Source organism: Scomber scombrus, chromosome 18 (assembly GCF_963691925.1).
Source record: "Scomber scombrus chromosome 18, fScoSco1.1, whole genome shotgun sequence".
In the NCBI taxonomy this organism is placed as follows: Eukaryota; Metazoa; Chordata; class Actinopteri; order Scombriformes; family Scombridae; genus Scomber; species Scomber scombrus.
Window position 1 is genome coordinate 21,300,800 of NC_084987.1, and position 27,760 is coordinate 21,328,559.

Here is a 27,760-nt window from a genome sequence, read left to right on the forward strand (position 1 = left end):
AGCTGTTTATTTATTCTCTCTTTCACTCTCTGTCTCTTTGCCCTCTTACGTTTCCCACTCCTACTCCATTTCTCTGACTCTTCCTTCCTCTTCTCAATCTGGCGCACCACATTTGCATATCTCTCTTGCCCTCTCGCTTCATTTTCTCTTCCTCTCTTTCTCTCCGCCACCCTCGCTCTTTTCCTCTTCCTCTCTCTCTCCCTCCCCTGATGTCCTTCGCCTCTTCCCCATTTTCTGCCTCCCTACAACCCCCCTTTCCCCCTCCTCTCTTCTTCTGTTTTCCTTATCTCCGTTCGTCCACTCTCCCTCCCTCAATCCCCTGTCTCCCTTCATCTCCCTCTTTCCCTCTTTTCCTCTCTCCCTCTCTTCCCTCTCTCGCCCTCCAGAGCCCTTCAGTGCAGATGTGTGGGTGATGATGTTCGTGATGCTGTTGCTGGTGTCAGCAATAGCTGTGTTTATATTCGAGTACGTCAGCCCTGTGGGCTACAACCGCTGTCTGGCTGACGGCAGAGGTGAGAGGCCTCAGCTCTACACACACAGACACGCAAATGCAGACACACATACATACTCACACACACACACACACACACACACACACACACACACACACACACACACACACACACACACAGGTATGGTACCTGTGGTGGGGGCGGTGAATTGCAAATTGTTTAAGGATATAGATGTAAATGAATGCAGATACTTTCTCTTACAGTCTAGCAGTCCTGTTGCCTCCCTTTTCTCTCACTCTTTTTGCTCATAACACAGCAGATGGGAGGGCATGCATAGGTTGAATTTACCAGTGAAATTATGCCTTCGCAACATGTGCTTAAACTGATGGTTTGCCTTGGAAATAAAATGAGACTTTTCAGCGCTCCCAGCATTATGGGATTTCATCTTCTTTCTTTTGCAATCTCTTTCTGTAGTCACCTCACCTAAAACATCATTCTTACACAAATCATTTGCAGCAGTGAGTCTGTTATCCAGGAAATGTAATGCTTGTTATATAACATTTAAATCTAGATAAAATCATGTTTAGAATGAATGTATCTGCAGTTTATTGTCTGCCTATACAACTTGTTAATATAGAGCAAAGGAAACTCAAAGCACTTGGTTGATGAGGGTCAGCTGAAAGTGTTGTTGGCTCGAAGCAAAAAGATAGGATGTATAAACTTTTTTGAGATTTAACAAACACCATAAACATATTGAATGCAAGACACAAACTTTGGTTTACAGACTGATAGTCGGTGGTGTATACAGCACTCCTCAGTGTGTGGTTGACTGAGTTTTAATTTTCTGAGATTTTCTGAATAGTGAATGGGAGGATGTTTAGCAGGCAAACCTGAATATCCTGTATGTGAGACTAACACCCACACATGAAAGCAAAACAAGGAACAATAAAATGATTGAATTGTAGATCCAAATCAAACCAGAGGCTATCTGTTAGCCAAATTTCAGCCAAACCCAAAATGATGAGCTTAATATTTAATGTTTAAAGTGGGATGAAAACATGAAAATACTTTGATCTCCGCTGGTGGAGGTTTACAAGTCTGCAAATGAGGATCCAAAGTATGCAGAGAACATGGCACAGAGCGATTTGATCCTCCAGTGAAAGTGTTGGATGAGTAATGTGCCAACTAGTAATTTTCTCGAAACAAGCAAGCACAGGAACAGAAGCTCTTCAGGTTAATGCTTTCTCTATGAAACAGTATCAGTAGTTATGTCTTGTATGATTTTTTTTTTCTCCCCCTGCGCAAAGACTGACAGAGACACAGACATGCACAAACACACAGTGAGCCGCCTCCACACGTAGACCAGCCATCCTCGCTGACCCAATGACTTCATTCTCTTCCTCCTCCTCCTCCTCCTCCTCCACATTGCTCTCTTTTGATCATTTACAGGTGTGTCTCACTGCGCAGCCTTCAACACACCTCTAATGTCGCTTCTTCTACACCGGACAAGCCATTTGCATACATTTCCATATTTCCCAAAATCACATGTCAGCTCTGACAGCGAGGGGCTAGTATTTTGTTAATCTCCCCAGCCAAAAAGATAAGAACACACACACACACACACACACACACACACACACACACACAAACACACACACACACACACACACACACACACACACACACACACACACACACACACACACACACACACACACACACACACAAAGAAATCAATGTCTTCCCACAACTCTACCTCTGATGTGGCTATATATAGACAATGGCGATCTTTTTTTCATCCCTCTCATCCTTCATCATGTTCTGGAGAAGATTCCTCCCTAAAGTGCTGTTCCCTTCTCTGTGCCTCCTTGTTTTATCTGCTTGTAGCGCTGTGGGAGTTTGGTATCATGAAGAGTGCAGATCGAAGTTTGGACTCAAAGGAATCGACATAATAATGTATCAATGGCATGACTGCACATTTGTAAAGTCTCTGCCCGATTCATTTAAACCAACTTTCTCGCAAACTTCACAAAGGAGGTTTATGGCAGGATAAAGTCAGTATGTCGGTGAACCCCCCCCCCCCCCAGTTAAACAATACACACCCACATGCTTGCACACAGAGTCTCTCTTCCTCTCTCACACACTCACACAAACATTACAATCCAACTGCTAATCACAGCATAATGGCTGGAAGGAGCCAGTCTGTTGTCAGCTCATGGGTAAATTAAACTAACACTGTGCCAAACTAATTAAAAAGGATAAAAAAATATATATATTAATTGCATTTTAATGTGTTAAACATGTATAAAGCTGATACAAGTGACATAAAACAACACAACTAAGTGTCTGCAGCTATGCTAACATGCTTGTATGAAGTAGGTATAACATTTACCATGTTCAGCATATTAGTTTAGCGTGTTAGCATGCTAACATTTGCGTGTTAACACTAACCAGAAAGTACAGCTAAAGCTGATGGGAATGTTTTTCAGGAATGTGGTCATAAATTAAAGGATTGAACAGTGAAGTGAACAAGTGAACATGTGACCTGATGATGGCATAAGAGAAAGGGGGAATGAATGTGAACCAAAGTGGTGGACTGACCCACAGGCAGACCAACAGAAATCATCTATAGAGCCATACCTCTAGCATGGCTAAAAAGTACTGAATAGTTGTCATACGAGGGTAACCTTTTTGACGATATGAGTTTATAGCCTTCCTAAAGCTAAGCTAACCATTAATTTGTCAGTCAGTCTTTAACCATGGCTGTGTTTCTCTCAGAGCCTCATGGTCCATCTTTCACCATCGGTAAGGCCATCTGGCTCTTGTGGGGTCTGGTCTTCAACAACTCTGTGCCAGTGCAGAACCCCAAAGGCACCACCAGTAAGATCATGGTGTCAGTGTGGGCCTTCTTTGCTGTCATCTTTCTGGCCTCCTACACTGCCAACTTGGCTGCTTTCATGATCCAGGAGGAATACGTGGACCAAGTAACTGGTCTCTCAGACAAAAAGGTAAGGTGGAAGGGTTCAGTTTGATGCTGTGCCACTCTCCTCTAATCTCTTCTTTTTTAATCTGTGCCCTCAATTTGTAAAGTAGATGTTTTTACATGCCTCTCTCAATTGGTCTGTCTTCTGTATTTAGTTCCAGAGTCCCAACGACTTCTCGCCTCCGTTTCGGTTCGGCACTGTCCCAAACGGGAGTACAGAAAGAAACATAAGGAATAACTATCCAGAGATGCACGGCTACATGACAAAGTTCCATCAGAGAAACGTCAACGACGCTCTGCAGAGTCTCAAGGCTGGGTGAGGCTCTGCACAGTAAAGTAGAACAGCGGTTCATTTTGGTTAATTTTAAAGCTAATAAATCAAATTTACTATTACAATCCATGTATGAAGATTTCAATAACAAATTTAAGACGAATTATAGTCATTTTTATAGTATCTTCATAAAAGATTTTTAGTGTTGCCTAAATAAATATTCATTGTATGGTCAAGGAGCCAGGATTCAGTTTTACTGTAGCAGTTGTGATGATTGTTTAAGAGAATCACTGAGTGCAGTTGAACAGAACCTTAAAATATGGAAAGATGGAGTAATGATTACCACGTGGTGTTCATGCATTAAACTATAATATGAGGTTAGGGTGAATTCTTGTGAAAAGAGTTTTAAAAAGAATCACTGCTGAAGTCTCTTGTTTACGTCATCCTTACTTGTCTTCATGTAAACATATAGTAGTTGAATAACTCCAATAATACTTTCACTCCCCCTCTTCAGCTTTCATCAAGTGTGCCTTTTTGCCATTCTGTGTGCCAGCTCCAGCTATTGGCAAACCAAGTGGAAGTCTATTACGCTTATCAGCAGCTTAGTGCTATTTAGCAGGTTAATTGGAATGTTGTAGCTGTGATGTCTGACTCCTAAGTGCTAATTAATTGTAACCTATCTCTCTCTCTCTCCCATTCTCTCTCTCTCCCTCCCTCTTTTTCATTAGCAAACTAGACGCTTTCATTTATGATGCGGCCGTACTGAACTACATGGCTGGCAGGGACGAGGGCTGCAAGCTGGTGACCATTGGCAGCGGCTACATCTTTGCCACCACTGGGTACGGCATCGCCATCCAGAAGGAGTCTATCTGGAAGAGACATGTGGACCTGGCCATCTTGCAGCTCTTTGGAGACGGTGAGACAACATGCTGTTTCCTCCTCTGTTTTATTCATAGATACTGCACAATATAATGCACTCACTGAAGGCTCTCGCATGCATACAGCTGTGCTGAAGTGATCAATTGTATTTTTCATGACTCAAAGACACACCAGATATTCATTGAGGTAATACATTGGTTTACCAGGGATAGGAACCGAATATAACTTCTAAATTAACAGCGTGACCTCAGATAAAGCTCCACTTTAGTTCAACTCTTCTTTTTTTAATACTTTGGCCACTTTTTCTATTGGTTATGTAGCCCCACACGGACTTCTCAGTATAAGCCTTATGGGGGAAATTCAAACAATTATTTTTACCTGTTATCTGACAATCATTTGCTTCTTCTTTTGTATTTTCGTGATCTCACGGGTGTTTACTGTCCGTCCTGGATGGGAACATCTTCGCCTGAGGCTAAACCAGCGTCTAAATCCAGCATTTCCACAACAAACAAGAGAACAGGAGGGCTGTATTTGTAGTGCTGTCGCTTAAAGCTGGGCACAGTCTGTGTGTTGAGAAGTCTGTGTGAATGAGTCATAGACTTGGTTTTGATGATAACTTTGTATTCACCAATTAATTGCTGAAATTTGGTGCAAGAAAATGAGGGGGTCTGATCAATGGACAAGTTGTTAAAAACAAGTTAACAGATTATTTTAACCATTTCAGTTGAAATGTTGGAAAAAATCTCTCATTGCACAGAAGACTTTGTGTGTGCACAACTAGAGAAGGTCAAAGATGAACCAGGAAGTTGGACTGTAAACTGTGATGGAGTTTTACAGCGCACACTTTGGTCTAATGGATTTTGTGATTTTGTGCAAGTTTGTTTAAAACCTTATCTGATCACATGACTGCTCATGCGTCTTACCCTGCCCTGACTTATCTTACCACTTACCACTTATCGCTGCATCTCCAGATCCAAGCAATTGAGACTGTGAGTACATTGTTATCATATGTGGTGAAAACGATGGCCAAACCTATGAAAATAAAATACAACTTGTACTTAACCAGAAACTTCCTTTAAGAGCTAAGTTTATTTCTCATGTATAATATGGTAAAATTCTATGCAAAAATAGGCTTCTCATAAAGGAACATTTTAGGATTTCATCTACTCCCTTTTGTTCAGGATAAGGATTGGTCATAATATGTGAATAATTGGCTCCGTCAGAGTCAAATGTACAGTAAATTCACACTTGCATATATGAAGTACACACAGAAAAGGTAAGACAGTGGTGCCAGGAATATAAGATGAGATTTAGCTCCACCATGGGGGCCCTATGCTTTATGATCATGATTGCTTTTTATGGGAGAGTGTCCAAACTCTCCAGGGCTTGTTCTTTGGAAACACACTTCATTCCTGTCAGCTCGAGCAGGAACATTAATGAGTCTCAGAACGAGAAGGGAATGAAATGAAATGTGTTCAAAATGTCCGTCCCTAACCCTGCTATATGCTTTATGGTTTTCAAGCAAAAACTCTTAATCATAAATAAGTCAAAATGTCACAGACAACGGCTGCTTGCTGAGTTTATTGACTTTAACAGTCTAATTTCACCATGTCCTGTTTTAATATACGGCTCAATTCAGAGTGGGAAATGTAATGGAAGTTTGGAACGGAAGTTTTGTGTGTGACTGTGTGTAGCTTTGTGTGTGTGTGTGTGCGTTGTAGCTAGTTTATTTGGGCATGGTCCAACGTGTTGTGAGCATCCTGAACCAATGGCCCTCCGGGGGCCCGCTATAGTGCGTCCCAGTTAGGGGTGCCAGCATAGCTCCTGGTGTATTTCAACACCGTGTGTGTGAGGGTTGTGTATGAGTGTGGGCGCGTGCACACATGTGAATATGGGTCAGCCCTCTGAAAATGAGAGTGCCTAAGTGTGTAAGCCTGAAACGTGTGTGTGTGTGTGTGTGTGTGTGTGTGTGTGTGTGTGTGTGTGTGTGTGTGTGTGTGTGTGTGTGTGTGTGTGTGTGTGTGTGTGTGTGTGTGTGTGTGTGTGTGTGTGTGTGTGTGTGTGTGTGTGTGTGTATATGGGAGAGATAAAGAGAGTGCTGTAGAGATTCTGACACACGTTTATTTTTATCAGCCTTCACATATTTCAATACGAGTGACTGACCTATTGAATATGAGTTATTTATATTCACCTTACAAACTATTACTTTCAAACATGGGTATGTAAGACTAAATTGTGTATGTCTATGTATGTATTTGTGTGTTTGAATATGGGTCGGCTTGCAGTAACATCCCCCCTGTGCCACCATAAAAGCATTCATACAAGAACCAAGCGGCCCTGTCTCGCCCCTCTCAGGATTTCAATGTCACTTTGCCACGCCTCGCCATCCACTCCCCTCCTGGTGGCCTAGAAAGTGATCAGACTCACGTGGAGAGCCCAGTGGACCGATACGAAGGCTGGAAGGGAGTCTGGGTTGCTTGACGCAGGCCTGAGCAAAAAATATAACACAGCTGTCGTGAAAAAAAACCCAACTGTGATTGGTGATTTTCGGATCGGCTGTTGGATTGGAAAGTCTTTTGCGGCACGTGTTGAGTTAAATGACCTACTGTCCTTGAAAACAATGAAACAGCTGTGCATCATTTCAGAGATACCAGGCAAAATTCCAGCAATGAAATAATTACTTTTTCTCTAGTTCTGCAGAAATGTACTTTGTAAAACTTCTTATCTGGTTTTGACTGCAAACTGCTCTCAGGTATATTTTTATTCCATTCTTTATTTATTAGATTGTGTAAAATGACAAGAAGTAAGAACAGGGGAAACAGGAGAAAATATAAAGAAATGATGAGCTCTTGGACAGCGCAGCTGAGAGCAAAAGGTTTTTGTGCAAGTCCTTACTGAACTACCTCTGACAGTCTACATCTGTCCAATTTAATGTGACATTTCAAGTCAAACGTGAGCTCAGCAGTTATTCTGTCAGTTGAATTTTTCAGAGTCCTTTATTTTATTCCCTGAGCATTTGTCTCTACAGAGTAAGACCCTATCAGTAGGGAATTACTGGTGATGAAGATTGTGCGATGCGGTTGAAAGCCCAGGAGAAAGCTAATAAGTGGACCTTTAGTGGAACCACTGTTTCCACGGTCATGAATGAACTTTCATGTCTTATTTTTGTTGTAACAGGCTTTTTTGGTGCAGACCTTTGGACATGTCAGAGTGATAAAAGCACAGGTGTAAATAATTAAATGAATTATCGATCAATTCCATTTAGTTGCTTCAGGGCTAAAGAGCCAGAGCCATTGTTAGAGTTATTAGTGACAAATGTGCTTTTCCTACTTTGACAAGTCAAACATCTGTTGTGGAAAAAGTCCTTTTTTTATCATTTAGTTAAGAGAGATATTTGTAGCAGTCATTGAAGGTGTTTGTGGACATGCACAGAAAGAAAGCACATCAATCAGTATATAACACTATTATGGTTGCCCTGCAAATATTCTTAGTTTGATTGTCACTGTGCCCCCTGTAATGATAACATGACATGAACCTGTCATAATGGAAATTGAGTGGAGGGAAGCTGTCACTCATTTATTCTTTATTAAATGTCACTTTTTACAGTGTTGGACTTTCCAAAGAGTCCAATCATACAGTCATAGCACCATGTTTGCTCTCACTTTCTACTGTCAGCTGTTTAATAAACATAAAAAACATCCTTAAAAACATAAATATTTTTTCATTCCCATCTTTTTTTAAGGGGTCACCAGCTTAACCAGCAGTAAAAAAAGAAACTTTTGGTAGATAAAAACAAACGACATAACAAACATGAGCATGGTAATATTTAAGATTTATAAACACTCTCCAAAAGGTTGCACCTACACTTATCTCAAGATCATCTTTATGTCAAAAACTAGATGCCAGTGTCGTCACATCAAAATGGCCTCTAAATGGTTACACTTCACACTCAGTCTCTCAGTAGATAAAAGTAGAGGCAGCTGTGTGATTGCGTGTGCGTTCCTGCCTGTGTGCATGTATGTATGCGGCACGTCTGCCTGAGTTTGTATGCCGCAGTAGCTCCTCGTTGATGCTCAGAGGCCAGCCAGCGCTCCGGTGCAAGAGTCGCGCTGACGTGCAGCGACAGCGGCTGAATGTATGATTAATTAAGCAACGTTGTCCCGCCACCGTCAGCTTTGATAGAGAACAGCTCGTGATGAAACAGAAGGTGACCCACAAAGAGACCATAAGCTCAGGGACCAGCATCAGACGCATGGACAGCCGCTCAAGCACGCACGCACACATACAAACACACACACACACACATACATGCACGTTCACACACACACACGCATAAGCAAACACTTGTTTTTTACAGTTTGAATAGATTCACTCAACGCATTAATGCGTTTACATATTGTGTGGTAAACACCTGCAGACCGGTGGCATGTGTGCGGTACTCTTATCCTGTCTTAGCCTCTCTGCTCTGCAAATTCAGGACTGTATTTCACTTCTAACTACACTGACCCCCCCCTACCCTTCCCCACCCGCCCGCCATGTTCCCTCCCCTCTTCTTCTGTTGCATCACTCTCTCCATCCCTCATGTCCTCCAATACCCATCCTGTTATTACATCATATCCCTCCCTTCTCCTTTATATTTTACATTCCTTCCCCCTTTTTTTTTTCAACACAACTTTAAAAAAAAAAAATCTATTCCCTTACGAATTATAAAAATACTTCTCCACATGTCATCATCACGCCCATATCTTCTATCTCATCTCTTTTTCTTCTTCGGTCAATCAATGTATCTCCCTTCTTCCTTGCCTCCATCCCACTTCAATTCTTTACCGTCTCCTCCATCTCTCCCTGCCTCCTTCCCTCCCTCATACCATCTGTTTCTCCTATTATCATTTCACTTTCTCTCTGTCCGCCCCACTTCCGCCCATCTACCCCCACCTGTGTTTACATTCTTTCCATCCAGGTGAAATGGAGGAGCTAGAGTCCCTGTGGCTGACAGGAATCTGCCACCACGAGAAAAATGAAGTGATGTCCAGCCAGCTGGATGTGGACAACATGGCGGGTGTCTTCTACATGCTCGGAGCCGCCATGGCTCTGTCACTCATCACCTTCATCTGCGAGCACTGGTTCTACTGGCAGCTGCGCTTCTGCTTCATGGGGGTCTGCTCCGGCCAACCCGGCTTCGTCTTCTCCATCAGCAGGGTGAGATAGGGAGGGGAGGGGGAGGACAGGAATGACAAGAAATGGTGCTCATATTTTAAAGCTGATATACATAATAGTGTCCAAATGAGTTCGTAATTGATAATTAATATATCCATCTGTATGGTATGTTAATATGAAACAGAGAAAGTGGCTTTTTTACCACAGTTAAAGACTCTCTCCAGTGAAATATGTTGATCAACTCGCTCTGGCTTGTACTTTAATAAACATTCTATTCGACAATGCCAATTAAGTCTGCTTGAGACAGAGCCAGCACACTCAAGCTGATGCATTTCACGCCACGGTCGTGTTTTCAAGCATTGAAATCGAGCATTAGCCCAGTAGTAACACACTTTGCTATCTGGCGCACTTTCCAAATTTTGCAGCGACTGACACAAATAAACAGCAGTTTACACACAACCTCCCACAGCTGTTCTGCAGGCTTTGTCTCTCATAAGTACAAAGGGTGACAATATTTGGAAAGCTGGAAATTTCAGTTTAAAACCTGAGAAGAGTGGTGGATGAGGAAAATCTGTTATTAATCTGAATATTTAGACTCTACTGTTTGAAGACTGCGCTTACACTACCTGAAATGTCATCACGTAGCTAAACATGACAGCTGATTATTATTAAAACATCCAACACAGACACTTTTTGCTTTAAAAGATGATCTTTCCTTATATTATTAAGAGTAGATTGTAGGTTGGCGTGTACAAAAGACAGGAAAGAAGGGTGTAAATTCTTTCTTATCAGCATGGTGTGCTGTTAACCAAACATTCAAATATGCTAAATTCTCCCATTTCTCACTGCATCACTGACTTCTCCATGTCTGTAAGGTCATCATCATCAGCTTTACTGCCGGTAATGTCTTTGAAATGAAAGCAATTCATTCTTTGAAACTTCAGCTGAACATCCCAAATTTTTAAGTGAGCCCAACCAAAACCGAATTCTCACTTCTAAACTATATACAGGTATCGGAGCTTTCTCTTTCTTTGTCGATGTTTAGGCCTTTCTGACGTCCGAGAGGTAAATATTTACAAAAAGTTGAGCCGAAATCAATATTTCACTCAACAAAAATCAGCCACAGAACCGGAGAGGGTAGATTACTAGATCCCAGGAGAGCAAAGTCACCCCCAAGGTATTTGATTTGCATTCCAATTGTTTTGACATGGCTCTGGTGTAATTCACTGTGTGCCTCTGAAGGTGAACCGCTGCAGGCTAAACCACGTGGCTAATTTACAGCAGAGAGCCACACACTGCTGCTCTCTCCCTCCATTTGATATGCTGCTGTGGCACCGGGGCTGCTTGTGCCAAAAAAGCAAGGCTACAGGAAAGAAAAAGAAAAAAAAAAAAAAAACCTAACATTTTCCCCTTCTCTGCTCTAATATTACGCCTCAGTGCCCAACTTTGATTGTTTTGTATTGTGTTAATTTTATGTTGTTGACGCTACCTTGTTTAAGTTGGCGTGTGCGTGTACGCTTCTGAAGGACCATAAACTATCAGCCACTAAAATGTCAGTTGACTTCTCATTTCCAAAGACAGGCTAGTTGGTGGTGTTGTTTTTTTTATTTTATTACATCATTATAATTTGTATGAGAACTGGATCTGAGAGCAATTATGCTTTGTGTAACATTCAATGATTGCTCTCATTTACAGAAATGACCTCTGTCTTTGCTACATTATGATAACATAAATGAACGCTGTGTGTCCACAAATGTAGGCAGATAATTCAGTATGTTAAAATATTCAGGGGAAATGTTCATTGACAGCGTTAATTTGCATATGCAGCACGACCCAGGCATTGCAAAACAGCAGCGGTGGAAATTACAGTTCATTATCTTTCCACAGTCCTGAGCCACAGCATCACATTGTCTCCTTCTCATTTACTCCAAATGTTTTTTCTCTCCAGCCGCGGTCATTTCTCGGCCTTTCTTTTTTTTTTCTTTCTTGCTTTGCCACTCAGATTGATTCCGCTTTTTTAATTTCACAGCATAATCCAATAAACTTTATTGTTACTGCCGCAATTAACATTTAAGCTCAGCAGTGTAAAAAATGAGACATCTGTCACGCTTGGCGTGAGTCACGTGGTTTCGGTCATGGCTTCATGGTCTGTTAGCGTTCCCTCCCTCTGAGGGGCTCGACAGCTTTGTGATCCGTTCTCCCCTGACTACCTGCTCCTCCAGGTCCCACCTGCAACACTGAAACAAATTAATTATATCGATTTAAAAGGCCTCTAATGACTTTAGAACAGTAAATGTATTAGAGGTTTAATCACTCTGCTTTTTACTGCCCTCACATCAAATCATGGCAGTTCATTTGCATTTAGCACCATATACTTCCACCACACACAGTGAGTATTAAATTATGATTTGTTGCATGCAGGCACTCTATATGCAATCTTACATAGGGGGCAGCTAGTTATTTGTTGATTCCCTGCCTCTCTGTACCAGTGTAATCACTTATAGATTTTGCTGTGATCCCCTGGTGGATTGAAAATTCTTAGGAACCTGCAGTTATTGCTGTTCACACATCCTCCCCAAATAATCAGCTAGTGTAGCAACTGGCCGGCAGCAGTCTGCCAACTGTTACATTACGCGGCCATGTGGAGTAGAACAAATCTGCTGTTGAATACGAAGCAGCAATCACTTTGTTAAATGTCCAAGATTTGATGCACCATGGTATTAACTTGTTGTTACCAGGCCTTATTCCTGTGTGTGTGTGTGTGAGTGTGAGTGTGTGGGCGGGTGTGTGTGTGTGTGTGTGTGTGTGTGTGTGTGCGTGTGCGTGTGCGTGTGCATGTGCGTGTGCGTGCACCTGAGAGAGAGCTTAAAATTGCACAATGAATGTTCATCCTGACCTTGCCCTGAAATGCCATCATTGCTAAATACAATACAACCTCACTGTCTATAATGGTCAAAAGCTAATGGGGAAAGATCATCCTAAGATTAAAGTGGATTCTTCTGATTTTGTTGTTGTTGTTGTTGTTGTTGTTGTTGTTTGGGAGGGTTTTTTTTGTATTGTTTGTTTGTTTGTTTGTTTTGCCTGAAGATGATGTAACAGATACAGCAGCAGGTGGGGTGTAATCAGGACAATAAAAGAAGAAAAAACAAGAGATGAGATGATGACAAATTATATCAATAGGCAGATGGAAAGAAAGAAGAAACGTATCAAAAAGTATCAAACATTGAAAAATACTTCCAAGTAAATTAAAAAAAAAACAACATCCAGGTGGGGGTTAACATTCGTCCTCCACTTCAAATCCCATATTTCTAGATTGCCGTTGAGTCATTTTGTATTTGTGTTAACCTCTCTTGGTTTTATCCACTGTCAAGCTTTACATACTTGGCTGTTAACAGACTGTGAAATTGAAGGAAGTAATAACATTATCTATGAAACCGGAATGAGGGACCAAGGCCCTTTTTTTGCTGCATTGCAGGCACTGTCCATGTGGCTAATTAACTAGCAGAAGTGAACGGCTCAGGAAAAGAGAGCTGCGGGTCAACGAGTCATATTAGTGGATAAAAAGGAGCAGGTGGGGAAAAGTCATAGTTTAACAGCAGAGAAGATGGAGCATTTGACAGCTACCTGACCTCTAACCTCTTGGCAGAGCTCTGACCTCTGCATTGGTGAGCGGGATGGAGGTCAGCTGATCTTTGATCTTTTACAGTGGCCAGAGCATCCTTTCCTTTCTTTAGCTGTCCACAGACATCCAGGAAAACTGACTAAAATCATTGTTTGGAATTGATCCTATCCTTTACCGTCTCATCTGTCATGCCTGCTTGGGTCTCCTCTGTATATTCATTTTTTATCTGAATATTATATCATACATCACTGAATACAAATGGAGCAGTTAATCTTTCTGTCACTGTAATGCTCCGCTTAGCGTCTCCTTGGCTTGGCCTTTCTCTTAGGCAAGGGGGGGGGGGGGGGGGTTGTTTGGTGGCCAGTGGTGTTGAGAGGTAGTGGAACTGAGGTGTTTTATAACCGCCAGAGGATATTGTTCAACCCAATTCTAATCACATTGATTAAAAGGTATTGACCAAAGGACCCTGGGGTTTTTACAGCCCGTTTGCCTTTATAAATCATCCAACGCAGCTACATTATCCTCTATTTTACACCAGCTAATATACCACGTGATACTGTCATAAAAGTGTCAATTACATGTATTATGTACATCTGTTTTATATACTATATACTGCATTTATTGAGCAAGGTGTTGATAGCATCAACAGAAAGAGCTGAACTCACTTTACTTCATTCTAGGGTTTAAATAGCAGGGTGGTCAGGATGCAGTGTAAGTGTGTATCTTGAGCTATATAATAGGTTTTGTCTGCTTCAATTAATAGATATAGTTGTTTAGCTGCATGTATTCACACATAGGGGCCATTACGACTGCAGTCTGTGTCATCTTATCTTGTGGGAATACAATAATAACAATGATTAAAATGACTACATTTTTGAGATGTTCACACTTTAATCCTGCTCCTGTCTGTATTTCCACCACACAGGGCATCTACAGCTGTATCCACGGGGTGCAGATTGAAGAGAAAAGCAGCTCAGCATTGAACTCCCCATCAGCCACCATGAACAACACCCATTCCAACATCATGCGCCTCTTACGCACCGCCAAGAACATGGCCTCCCTGTCAGGGGTGAACGGCTCACCGCACAGCGCTCTGGACTTCATCCGCCGCGAATCCTCCGTTTATGACATCTCCGAACATCGGCGCAGCTTGGCGGGCCACTCGGACTGCAAGCCACCGTACATGCCAGAAGACAACATGTTCAGCGACTACATCAGTGAGGTGGAGAGGACGTTTGGCAACATCCACCTGAAGGACAGTAATCTGTACCAGGACCACTACATGCACCATCACGGCTCAACACTAGGGCTCAGCGGACCCCCTCCCAACAGGCCCCATAGTTTGGGCAGCGCTAGTTCTCTGGAGGGCGGCATGTTCGACTGTGACAGCATAGGTGGAGGGGTGGCCCCTATTTTCACCACCCAGCCCTGCTCAGCACTGACCCACAGGAACATGAGCAAATTTGACCTGCTGTCTGGACAGACTCCTCCCTCGGGTCAGGGCTTCAAGGGAGGCCTGCCTGACCTGTACGGGAAGTTTTCTTTCAAGGGAGGTGCCTCAAGTTCCACCTTCATTCCTGGGCACGGTTACTGTGGAGGGAGAGGAGATGACGATGGGAACATACGGTCAGATGTCTCTGACATTTCCACGCACACAGTAACTTACGGGAACCTGGAGGGTAACGCCAAGAAGCGCAAACAATACCGTGATAGCCTGAAAAAGAGGCCGGCCTCTGCCAAGTCCAGACGGGAGCTGGACGAGATCGAGCTAGGCTACAGAAGGAAACCTTACCACATCAGCCACCACCACTACCATGGCCACCGCTCCTCCTCCCCGCCACTTTTCCCCGCTGAACGCAAGCGAGGAGGAGGAGGTGGAGGAGGAAACAATGACGGTAACTCCTATCTCTTCAGAGAAAAGGAGAGTGTTAGAGATTTTTATTTGGACCAGTTTCGGCCCAAAGAGGGCGTCCCCCAGTGGGAACATGTGGACCTGACAGAGGGCCCTGGGAATAGAGAAGGAGTAGTGGGGACCTGCACCACCCTGGTTCCAGTGGATGACTTTCTCAAGAGCAAACCCAAAAAGTCAGATTCAAAGAGTGGGGGAGGATCTGGGCTGGCAGGGGGAGAGTGGGAGTGCAGGAACTGTCGGGCCAGTGGGGGAGGAGGAGGCAAACAGATGTCCATGCATGGAGGAGGGGGTGTTGGCGGGTATGGTGGTGGTATGAGCTGCGGGTCCTCGGGAGGCGGAGGAAACAGCCGACCCAGCTCTGCGACCTGCATGCGCTGCGAGGGCTGTAAAAAGACAGGGAACCTCTATGATATCAGCGAGGATAACAACCACCTCTTGGAACAGATGGGGGGTGGGAAAGGTGGGGGAGGAGGTGGAGGTATGGTTGCAGGCCCTCAGTCTCAATCTCAGGCTCAGCAGAGGAGGAAGAGCGGAGGATTCGGCAAGCCACTTAGGAGGCAGCACTCGTACGACGCGTTCGTCGACCTCCAGAAAGAGGAGTCGGGCGGGATGGGAAGTTTGATGGGGGGTCTGGGTGGAATCGGAGGGATGAGCACCGCAGGTGTAGGAGGCATGCTGCCCCCACCCAGGAGTGTCAGCTTGAAGGAGAAAGAACGCTACGTGGAGGGCACCAGCCCCTTCGCACACATATTCGAGCGCCACGGGGGCTCGGAGAGAGAAAGGGAAAGAGACAGGGACCCACTGTTTTACGGAGGTGAGGGCCGGAAAGGACCCGGCTCACCATTCGGCCTGTTCAGAGGTGGTGATGGCCTGCACCGCCGCTCCATAGGTGAGAGAGACATGAGAGAGCGGGATAGGTCTTTGATGGAAGGAGGCGGGGCAGGGTTCTCTTTATCCAAATCTCTTTACCCCGACCGGGTAAACCAAAACCCCTTTATACCCACCTTTGGCGACGACCAGTGTCTGATGCACGGAGCCAAACAATATTACATGAAAAAGCAACAGCAGCAGCAGCAGCAGCAGCAGCAGCAGCAGCAGCAGCAGCAGCAACACGTTGCCAAAAACAGCCGAAGTGACTTCAGGGGCCAGATGAGTACGACATCTTATCTGCCAGCATCCGCCACGGCCGGGGTAATGTCCAATGTGGCCCCCCGGTTCCCGAAAGAGCTCAGCCTCGGTGGAATGAACCACCACGGCTCCATGCTGGGGGTCGGCCCCCCGCGCCCCTTCAATGGAAGCAATGGCCATGTGTACGAGAAACTCTCCAGCATTGAGTCTGACGTGTGAGAGATAAAGGTGGAGGAGTGGCGAGGGAGAAGGAGGAGAGGAATATGGAGGTATGTAGTGTTAGGAGATCAGGGATGATTTTAAAAGACACTGTCCTCGCACTGCAACCCTAGCCCATACTGAGACAGTAAGATGAGGTAGCAGAGGAGAGAGCCAGAGGAGGAAGAGACTGAAAAGTGACAAATGTAGAGACTTTCAAATAGGAAAAAAGCGGGGGAAATTGAGAAAATCTTTAATTTTGCAAGAAAATCTGGGTTTAAAAAAATCAGGACACCCTGGGGGAGGTGTGGGATGTTAATCCTCTCTCAGAAAGCCAAAGCTACTCTACTTTTATGTCCAAACAAAGTCAATTAACATTCCCTTCAACCTCACATACGCACTCAACCTCGAGCCCATCGTTTGATCCACCAGTGAGGCAGAAGTCAATGTACTTGGTTGTCATCGCAAAGAGGCGACACCTCGTCTTAGTTTGATATTGGACGCGTGAGCCTGGTGAGATTCGATGGCCGCCTGAGAGCTCCCGCTGAGAGAGAGAGGAGCGAACTGCCCATCTGCCCCTGTGTCACCTCAGAAAGGAGACATTGTCACGTTTACACAGGAGATGACTGGTACTTCTCTCTCGTTCTCTCGTTTTCTCTCTCTCTCTCTCTCTCTCTCTCTCTGGAAGGAGACAGCCTGGCCTGGCCTGTCCATCTCCCCGTCCTGCACTCGTCCCACTCCCTCCTCTTTTTTCTCTGCACCTCCCTCCCCCTGCTCCTCGACCTCCTCCTCCTCCTCATCCCTGATGCCAAAAGAGCCGATCTTGTTTGCTATGAGAAATACAATCATGAATGATAATAAGATATTCTTATAGAAAAAAACAGGGTATAAGAACAACAATAATATTGATAACATTGTCAATAACAAAGATGTTAGTACTGATTATGATAACACTGCTTATGATATCACTAAGTTTTTCTTGTTTTTATGTTCTGTTGGTATAATATTTCACTACTGTTTTAGTATCTCTAGTTGTATCTTTTTTCTGCCCCTGGTGGCTGCAGGAAGGTTGTTCTTACTTCAACCAACAAGCCAGAAAGACTGAGTCCTTAATTCCTGTTATTTGGGGGGTTTCTTTGGTTTTCTGTAGAATATTTTACTCCATGCTCATTCATTTATTTCTGCTCCTCCTGGAAAAAAGCTCCAACCGGATCCCGAAGACACGTTTAGAGCCGACGGATCCTTATTTAACATTTCAAGACATTACAAAAACCAAGTGCACACACTCTTAAAACACATTTTTTTTTTTGACGGTCTGAACTTGTGTAACTGTGAACAAACATGTTTCATCAGAGGCTGATAGCTGAAGATACTGAGAGGAAGGACGTGCCTTAATGGTCTCCAGTGGATGTGTCCTCCAGTTCACATGTGGTCCTCACACGGCAGCGCCAGGACGGACCGGCATGATTTCAGGCACCGCTCGGTGTCCTCTTCACATTTATGAGCCAAAACTGCAGTAAGAAAATTTACAGCCGGCTTGAGACGCTGCTGCTGGTGATGGTTTAGATACAAGATGCCGTTGGAGATGTTTTATAAACTTCGTAAAAAAAAAAAAAAAATTTCATATGTAAAGTACGGGCAGTGCTTTATGAACCTGTCGCAATTGTATTCAGGATGTCCCACTGTCGCAGATTGACTGATGCGTCTCACTCCACAACACGGCAGCCTTTACACAACTTCTTTTATTCAGGTTACATGATAACAGTCACCAGGCACTTACTTTTTTCGGCCTCTCACTAGTATCGCGTAGACGGCATTTACTACTCACTCATGTAAGCAGTCTGCGAGGTGCACACAAAGAACTTTATTTGGACGTTGTGTATGATTAATAAATGCACTTTTGTCTTTTACGTAGACGAAACGCTACAAAATGTGTAGAGTGTTGCTGCCCCACGACAATGATGCTGATCAAAGCTTTTGCTGAGGATGATGTCTATTTGAGAGAGGGGGCGGGGGGGGGAGGCCTCTTTAACACGCACCGAGGTGTCGCCGAGGCGGCCATCTTGCAAAAGCTTTCCGGCTCTTTACTTTGACTGATGTAGATAGTCATTTCAGCTGGAGAGGCCTCATTTATTGCACAGGACTTTTACTCAGTGTAGGTTCAGGCACTCAGTAGACATGCCTTATCATTCCATTCCCCCCCCCCCCCCCCCCCCATTCTGAGCTGTCTGATGATGACTCATCATATTACTGTACAGAATAAAGAATCCTCTATTAGTTATTTAAAGGTTTGATCTTCGATTAGCTGGTGGTGTCAGAAGTTCAAGGGCTGTAGGAGATTGCGCAGGAGGGATGGCCTGAGATTGAAGCTGCTGGAGTGTGTAGAGTGTGATCTTTGTCATTGTGGATTTCTATCTTATACCCTGATCTAAATGCACCAGTGTGCACCGGTTGATGTGCGTGTGTGCGTGCATGCATGTGTGTGTGTGTGTGTGTGTGTGTGGAGGGAAGCAAATCACAATTGAATGATAAGAGCTGTTTTTTTTCCTCTAACCTGCTGATAAACTATTCATAAATTCTCAACAGCCTCTCTTCCTCCCTCACTCCACAGATAACACTGTCAAAGTGAGACTGATCGAGTTAGCCTTAAATCAAACAGATTCACCCCCCCCCCACCCCCCCCATGGCACTCCTAATAAATAGATTGGGATCTCTGGAATTTTTATACGCACACATTTTGAAAGTTCAGGTCAACCATTATCAGAGAGATGGTATGAGAAGGAGACAGGAGAATGGGAAATGACGAGGAAATAAGAGCGAGCAGAAGAAAGACTTTGGAGGTGGCATCAATCAGTGTCAGCATTAGTATGTTAAATCTTTTTCCTTGTAAATAATATATTTAAAACTCTTTTCACTTTGTACAGTACACAGACAGACAGGATGTAACTTTCGATATGTTTTACAGCAATTTAAGAAATAAACAAAACAATAATAAAAACTCAGAAAAACAAAAAAATACATCAACAAAAATATGCAAAATATAGTTAAGACACAAATATTACTAATCATAAGTGATATAATTGAACCTCTTTTTCTTTTGATCTCATGTTTACTTGATTATGATAGTTTACCAATCAGTATACTGATTATGTTAAGAATTATGCTTTTTTTCTTATTTTCACTAAAGTGTTGGAATTTGAGGATAATTTACTGTAGGTATAGACGTTTGGTGATAAAAGGGGAAAGTTTAGTTTTAGGAGTCTTTGCTAAGTTTCCCTTGAATTGTGTTAGATTCTCTCTTTTTAAGGTAAGCTATTCTTCATGCTTTTTGAGATAAATTCAATTATCTACACATTTATGTAATACAATATTACATGTATACATAGATGATATTTGCATATAGAGGCAGTATATTGTGATCCTTCATTTTTAAGCAGCAATCCTTGTTAAAAACTTACAAGACATTTGTGTTTTTGTTGCCCATTTTTTTGACCTGGGCTCTCTAACAGTGATTGAACACAGAATTTAGAGCCATCGTCGGCCCGGCCTATCCTGTTCCCTCTCTATGTTTGGGATAGACATCACTGTGGTAAAGGAAGATATATATATATGAATATATATACATACAGTATATATACTGCACACACAGACACACGTACACACACAAATGCACACTCGGCATTTTCCATTGTTGATGCTGTTGATTGCTGAGGATTTCAGCACATTATTGTGGAAAACCAAGAACGAGTGTAGTTTCTCCTTATTGAGAATCTGTTTGAAGCTGAAATGCATTTGTGCAACCCCTTATTAAAAAGTGAAACATTTGCTCTGTCATGTCTCATTTCATGTAGACTTTTGCTTCAGGGGGAATCAACGTGTTGCTATATTTTAGCTCACATATTACTAAACTGTTATTTGACAGCAACACTTAAATGCTTTGTATTCTAATTTATTTTGTGCACCTTGCACCGCTTGTTTCTCTGTACGAGATGGGGGAAATATCATTTCTAATTTGTTGTGTACATATGCAATTTTGTCCCCATGCAGTCAGAAAATATCTCCCTGCTCGTCTTCTGTATGCCACTGATTCCAATAAGTCTCTATAATCTTCCTCACAGCCCTGAGAGAAGAAATTCATCTCTGTTCTGTTTTTCTCCTCAGCTGCTTTCATGTCTGGATGGTTGATTGAAAAGTGAAAAATGTATCCGTGCGCACATAAACTCTGTTAGGTTCGCATATTTTTCATACAAGACACCACATTTATTCTTCTCATTTGCAATAAACAGCATGACCAAACACAAAAATGCTCTTACTGTACACTGTATGTGCCAATGCATCAGTTCCTGTTGTTTTTTCACGCACTGGAAGGCTAGCAAGGGCCAGTTTTCTGCAAATAGCTGGGAAGTGAAGGTGCACCTGACACTGGCAAACATGCTATCATCAGGCCTTTTACCACCTCCAGCTGCTCTGCTCTGTAGCCAGCGTGTGCACAGGTCGGCCAGTGATGCAGAGCGAGCAGCGTCATCAGAAGTTTTTATTTCCCTTAAGGCCACACTGGTCCCAGCCTCCCTTCCCTGCACACGAGCATGCCACAACACATTTGTTCAAATGGTTCATGTAGAGCAAAACACTGTGTCACATTTTTACAACACCAGAAACGGCTGTGGCAAGTTAGTGGGCTGGAACATCCGCAAGGTGGAGGATGTAAATATCACCTCAGCTGACGTGTGTTTTTTCTGTCAGAGATACTGACACATGGGACCAAATAACAGTGTGACGTGGTCAGCTGCAGGGATCGATACACTGACTTGTGGAAATTTGCATTTCGGAGGGAAAGTATTTGATCTTTTTGTTTCACATCGATATTTCTAACATTCATGGTGACATGAGATGAACTGCTAATCACTTGTGAGTTTGATTTCATCACATGCAAATAGGAAGAATTATACTGTGATCTTTTCTCTGCTTAATTTGCTGTGAAAATCTAAGTAATTTAGCAGCTTATGATTTTACATTTCACCTAAATTCATGACAGAAACTTGTTTACTAATATTTTAAAGCTCTACCTATGTGTATTGATATTTGATTTGTATTGATGCATACAAATTTTCTATTAAATTGTGTACAGTTTTGTTTGCTTTGTTAATATTGCTATTTTCCATCTTCATAATTCGCACAGAAAACATGAGAACGGATTGCTGTACCTGAATGAAAATTAATGATAACGTGACATATAAGGGGTTGCTACTAAATGTATTTCACACGGTGGAACAGGTTTATGAAAACACCCATGTAACACTGATTAAATTTACTGTGGGTTGACAAAATGTAACATATGAATAGTATCGATTGTATACATAATGATATACATAATATTATTCTTGGCCATTCTTTTTCTCTTTTTGTGGCCCTTTTCTTTGAAAGAATACCAAAATTTTTACACCATACGAACAAAACTACACAAAAACAAATAATTGTACAGGTTGTGTAAATACTGAATATTGGGGGAAACATTTACCTTCTGTTTTTTTGTATGGAATCGAATCAAAGTAATCTCAATAACGAAATTAACCACGTCATGACAAAAATTGCAAAAAACATCATTAAGGTACTTCTAATAAGGATAATATTGATATCTACAATTATAAGTGCTCAAATAAGACTATTCTTTCTCTTTGTACATGATGAACAAAATGAAGTGTTGAGTATTAATAATAAAAAACTAAGTTTCACGCATATGGCACTGAGTCTTTTTAAGCTTTTGTTTTTTGTGTTTACTTTTGTACTTTTTAACCTTCTGCCTCCAAACACATACACACACCTCAGCGTTTTCTCAATTCTTGATTAATTTCATTTTGTTGGTGCATTTATATACCAGTGAAATTCTCCCCCTCTTGCATCTCTTGTGCATGGCTCTCGTATCCCTCTGGCTCGGACTGAGTCTGTCTGCCCACTGTAGTGGACACACAACCAGCCTGTCTACCTCCTTTCTTTATTCGTCCTCTCTGAACATTCACGCCTGCATAATCTTCTTCTCTCTCCTTCGCTTTCTTGCTTTACTTTCACAGGCGTGCATGATCTTCTGTCATTCTCTCTCTCTCTCTCTCTCTCTCTCTCTCTCTCTCTCTCTCTCTCTCTCTCTCTCTCTCTCTCTCTCTCTCTCTCTCTCTCTCTATCTCTCTCTCTCCTGGCTGGCAGGAATTCCTGGGAGAGGGGAGGGGAGGGCTGCCTGAGAAAGGAGGGCCATATGGTGACTGTATGGTGGAGTGGTTGGGTCTGGGTCTGTCCCCTCTACAACCCGCACTGTTGCTGGCGCTCCACAAAGCTTTCGTCTGATGCCGTCCAGCCCCCTCAGGGTTCTCTCAGGCTGCTCCCCCCCCCCCCCCCCCCCCCCCCCCCCCCCAACAACACAGACACACACACCATTACTTCTCAGGCAGGACTGCACAACAGTACAGTACACCTGCCTGGGACCTCATCAAAATAAGATATCCCATTATACTGTTCTCTGTGCCCTCAAGCACAGCTGTTGTGTGTTCTGAAATTGAAAAAAAGATGTTCAAACTGAACTGGCACCCATTTCATTTCACCTTTGAGGCAACACAAAGTGGTCTGACTCTATAGTGACATTTCTTTATACCTTTATTTATTCAGGAGAGATCAACAGTGATATTGAGAATGTCTTTCACAAGGGAGAGCTGGTAAAAGACAATACACAATAATTATCTGAGGTCAGGGAAGCGGGACAGGTTGGAAAATCTGGATGATGGAAGTAAATGAAGAAAACCCTCCCCTGTCTCAGCAATTGCCATCAAACTGACATTGAGAAGGGCATTTATCTTCCAGCGGTCTCCACTGCTGTTCAGTTGCCAATAGTGTAATACTGTGCTTGTTCTGAGCAGGCCCCCTGTGCAAATGTATTTAAATGTATGAATAATAAGCAGGGCATTCTGTAAAGAAGGATACAGGCAAAACATCCCAGAGGAAATCAAAGCTAAAATCGTGTGCGTTTAGCTAGGCTACTAATGTCTTGAGATATATTCAGCTGGAATAAACTGAGGGCATTTAAAACGTTTCATGTCTACTACGTACTACGCACACTTATACAAACACCAGCTTTTACCCAAGTTTGATTTATGATGCTTCATGAAGGTGGAAAACGATGTTGTAGGTGTGTGATTAGCATTAGTTCTCACCATGCAGTTTTGACCTCTAACCATTCCAAAAACCCTGCAAGTCAGAAAACAACTTTTTTGTTTTACTTCTCCACTGAGCCAGGCTCTGCAGGCTGTATATTTTATATTTTGGCATTTTAACAAGCAGATCCAAGTGACTTAAAGATGCATGTAAGTTTTTTACTGCCCAGTAGTACAAAATTACCACAATATATATGCAGGCGGTTGGTAGGGTTGTTCATCAATACCAATGACTCAAAAATTACTTTACCAGCTACTGAAACTTGTAGCACTCTTTTTCCTGTCAGTGAGATACCAGGCGATCGTATACCTCCACCTACCGAAGTTGGGGGATTTCTAAATGCATGGCAGCTGCTTGAAGAGTGGTTAGAACGGCCACTGACTGAGACTTTGTATTCATTATACAGAGCAGTCAGTCTTTATAAGAGACATGTTTAGAGACTACCCTGTGAATTTACCATGCAAGTGATTCTTGTGCTTTAAGCTAAATGCTTAACATCGGCATGGCAACATGCTCACAAAGACAATGCTGATGTTTACAAAGTAATATTTACCATGGTTACTATCTTTATTTAGCATATAGGAAATTCCATCTGCTAATCAGCACTACACACAAAGTACAGCTGAGACCATGGTGGCAATAGATGAAATGTCAGGGACCAGCAAAGTTACTGCAATGTAATCATTCTTAGGGGATAATTATGTGTAGCCTACCAAATGTTATGGCAATCCATTCAAAACCACAAATGTTGACCTTATTGTGGCCTTGTATGTAGTATATCTAGTCGGCTATATTTTGAGATATTCATAGGAGAAGTGAACATTTTGATCTGCTACTGGCACTGAAAGAAATATCAGGGGGTCACTATCATTAGGTTTCATCCTCTTGGCACCATGGGTATTGGTACACAGTGACATTTCACTAAAAACATCAAATGCTGATGGAAGGGAATGTCAGGGGTTCAACAAAGTCACAAGAGTTTATCCTGTGGGAAACATGAATGTCTGTACAACATTTTATGGCAATCCATCAGTTGACCGTTGAGATATTTCAGTATAGATGACCAAGTGGAAGACCAACCCTAGGGCCGTGTTTCTAGCATGGCTAAAAGGTATAGAGGTTATAGTGAAGCTGGGAGGAGTGTAGAAGTGTAGCCTGTACATTAGGGGAAGAGAATGAGTTTTCAGAGAGAGAAAGGGAGCATTAGAGATGAAGGGAGAGGGTTGAATTTAGGACGTCAGACTATCATTTCAGCTACCTCCCGAAATAGTGTAGATGAAATGAAGTGGCTGGACTGTGGCGAATCTCCACTGCACAGCTCACAGCACAGACTCTCACCTGCACTCCCCACAGACCACAACTAGCAAATAGGTGTCTGAGCCAGGGTGTTCAGGGACATGACGGCAAACTTGCTGACACGAGCAAACTAGGCAAACACAGTGAATGGTCCAAATCATGCTAGGAGTGCGGCTACCTGCTAGATGGCGCTGTCGTTACAGTTTTCTTCAATTTAAATAAATTATACTAACAAGCTAACTACCTTGGCATTCAGCATAAATACATGACCTCTTCCTTTTGAGCCTCCATACCTGCATGCAGCATACCTCCTGTCCCCATCCTACCTATGATGACACCCACCTCCCCATCCATCATCCCTGGAAAAGCACCCCCCCCCCCTCACTCTTAGCTCACATACATTTTTCAGTCATACTGGCAAGCAAGACTTATTAAATGATTGATGGAGGGAGTGAGGTGTGAGGTAAAAAGATGAGATATATTAGTAAGATCGAGTCATGTGCAAGGTTTAATGCCAGCTTCGTTTGTGAAACATACCTAATAGTTTTGTATTTATGAGACTGTTAAGGATTAGCTGGATGAACTTTGTGTTTTTTTCTATTTTGGTGAGCCGAATTCTCCGAAAGCACTGCTTAGTACTGGTGTGTTCAGGCACAAAGTTGTCATGAAAACACACAAGACATGACTGCCAAGGCCTGCATGACCAGTCTGACTCCAGGCCAGAAATCTGGACTGACTGAATCTCGACACGGGTGTATCAGAAGGCCGAAACCTTTTGCTAACTCTAATCAGCAGCCAGTCAGAAGCAAAACTTTGCTCTTTGCTGCCTCAGAATGTCTGCACATCATCTGATATGTCACCTGATACTCTCTCTAAACACTAAAATAGTTTTCCTTTCCTCCTTACTGTTGCTTCTTTACTTCTCTATCTGCCTCTCTTTATCCCACTCTTACTACTTCTGTCCAAGGCTCCCTTAGATTGTGTGTCAGCTTGAATTATTAGGATAGAAAGGAGAAGTGTGTGTGTGTGTGGGGGGAGGGGGGGGGGGGTATCTTGGTAATAAAAGATAGAAGGGCCTGTGAGTTATGGATGAGAGTTCACTGGATTATGGAGAATAAGAGGGGAAGCAGAGAAGCGGGGTAAAAAGGACAGATGACAATAGTGGAGGTGCCACAGTAGTTCACTGAGTGCAGTAAAGCAAACTTCCATTTCAGTGACACAACTCGCTTCATCCTTGAAACTTGTGACCTTAGAAGACTCATTTGTTTTCTGAATATTGCTCAGCTTCTTTTTTTTTTGTGCTGCACCACCATCCATCTATATGGCTGCTCTGTCATTCCCCTCTTTCTAACATCACTTGTCCCTTCTCTTCTACTCTTCATGAAGTACCTACATTTTAACAATTAACAGTTACCTAGCAACAGGATATATTATGTCAAAAAGCAGAAAGGAGAAGGGTATGAAGCAGCAATGAAGTATAGAGTATATGATTTACAGCGATATCTTTACATACCAATGATCGGTTGAAGCTCATTTTTCAGTAAATGTGAGACAGAGTGTCTGAAAGATCGAACATGAGAGGCTGAATATTTAAATTTGCTCAAATTCACATGTTTAGTATAGCTTAATGGAATAATGGAAGGCAGATGCATTGTGTTTGAAGCATGCTGATTATACACACACGCACACACTGCGAACAAACTGTTCCTTGAGATTTAATTTGGCTGGTCATTAGGATTGTGTGTGTGTGCGTGTGTGCGCGTGTGTGTGTGTGTGTGTGTGTGTAGCAGGCATTGGCTTCTTGTGAAAGCACATCAGGAACAGATTTCACATAGCAGCTTGACAGCACACCAGCATTCATGCTCTATACAGTATACTGCATGTGATCAATACACAGAAGAAATGTAGCATGGTGGCTTATGGGGGCGGCAGCTTATTTCATGATGCAGCATTTGAAGAGCGAGAGTGTAAAGACTGGAAATTGGAAAGAGTCAAGAATGGCACATAAGCATTATTTTTAGAGACCTCTAGATGTCCTACTTTGCATTTGCAGATGTCCATCATATCAAATGGTCACACAGACATGAACTTAATTTCCTTGCAAATCTTAGTTTGGTTTGATTTGGGCTCAAATTCACAAGTTCACCAAATTATTTTTAGGTAGCAATACGGGCAATGCGTGCCTTAAAGGAATAGTTAGACACTTTAACAGTTGTACCTAAATATGAAACTAAAACCAACAGCTAACTAGCTTAGCTTAGCACAAGGACTGGAAACATGACTGAAAACAGGACTAGAGGGGGAAACAGCCCAAGTTATTAAATTCATACAAAAACCAATGTGTCAAAATCACCTTTTATTGTCTTATAGGTGGTTATGTGCCAGACTAATTCCTGGCTGGGACCAGATCCAGGCAACCAATATATTCAAAGAAGATACTGGTCCTGACCAAGAAATAATATACATAACATAACCCCCTATAAAACCACAAATTCTCATTTGTTTTTTGTACTGATAAATAAATAATAACATGTTAATTAGTGAGTTTTAGAGGTCCTTCAGACAGAGGCAGGCTAGCTGTTTCCCCCTGTTTCCAGTCTTTGTGCAAAGCTAAGCTAGCTAGCTAGCTTCTGGCTGTAGCTTCATATTTAGAATAAGCATGAGC

General features: G+C 42.7%; 1 protein-coding gene across 1 annotated transcript in view; it reads left to right on the forward strand.

Annotated features, from left to right (window-relative positions):
• grin2ba (glutamate receptor, ionotropic, N-methyl D-aspartate 2B, genome duplicate a) overlaps positions 1-16,623 on the forward strand; it is an 87,389-nt gene extending 70,766 nt beyond the window's left edge. Inside the window, exons 10-15 of the mRNA XM_062438496.1 lie at positions 387-512; positions 3,231-3,460; positions 3,591-3,751; positions 4,435-4,622; positions 9,546-9,784; positions 14,290-16,623. Of these exons, the coding sequence (XP_062294480.1) occupies positions 387-512; positions 3,231-3,460; positions 3,591-3,751; positions 4,435-4,622; positions 9,546-9,784; positions 14,290-16,623 (3,278 nt within the window). The remainder of the gene's footprint in view (positions 1-386; positions 513-3,230; positions 3,461-3,590; positions 3,752-4,434; positions 4,623-9,545; positions 9,785-14,289) is intronic.
• The last annotated feature ends 11,137 nt before the right edge of the window (positions 16,624-27,760 follow it).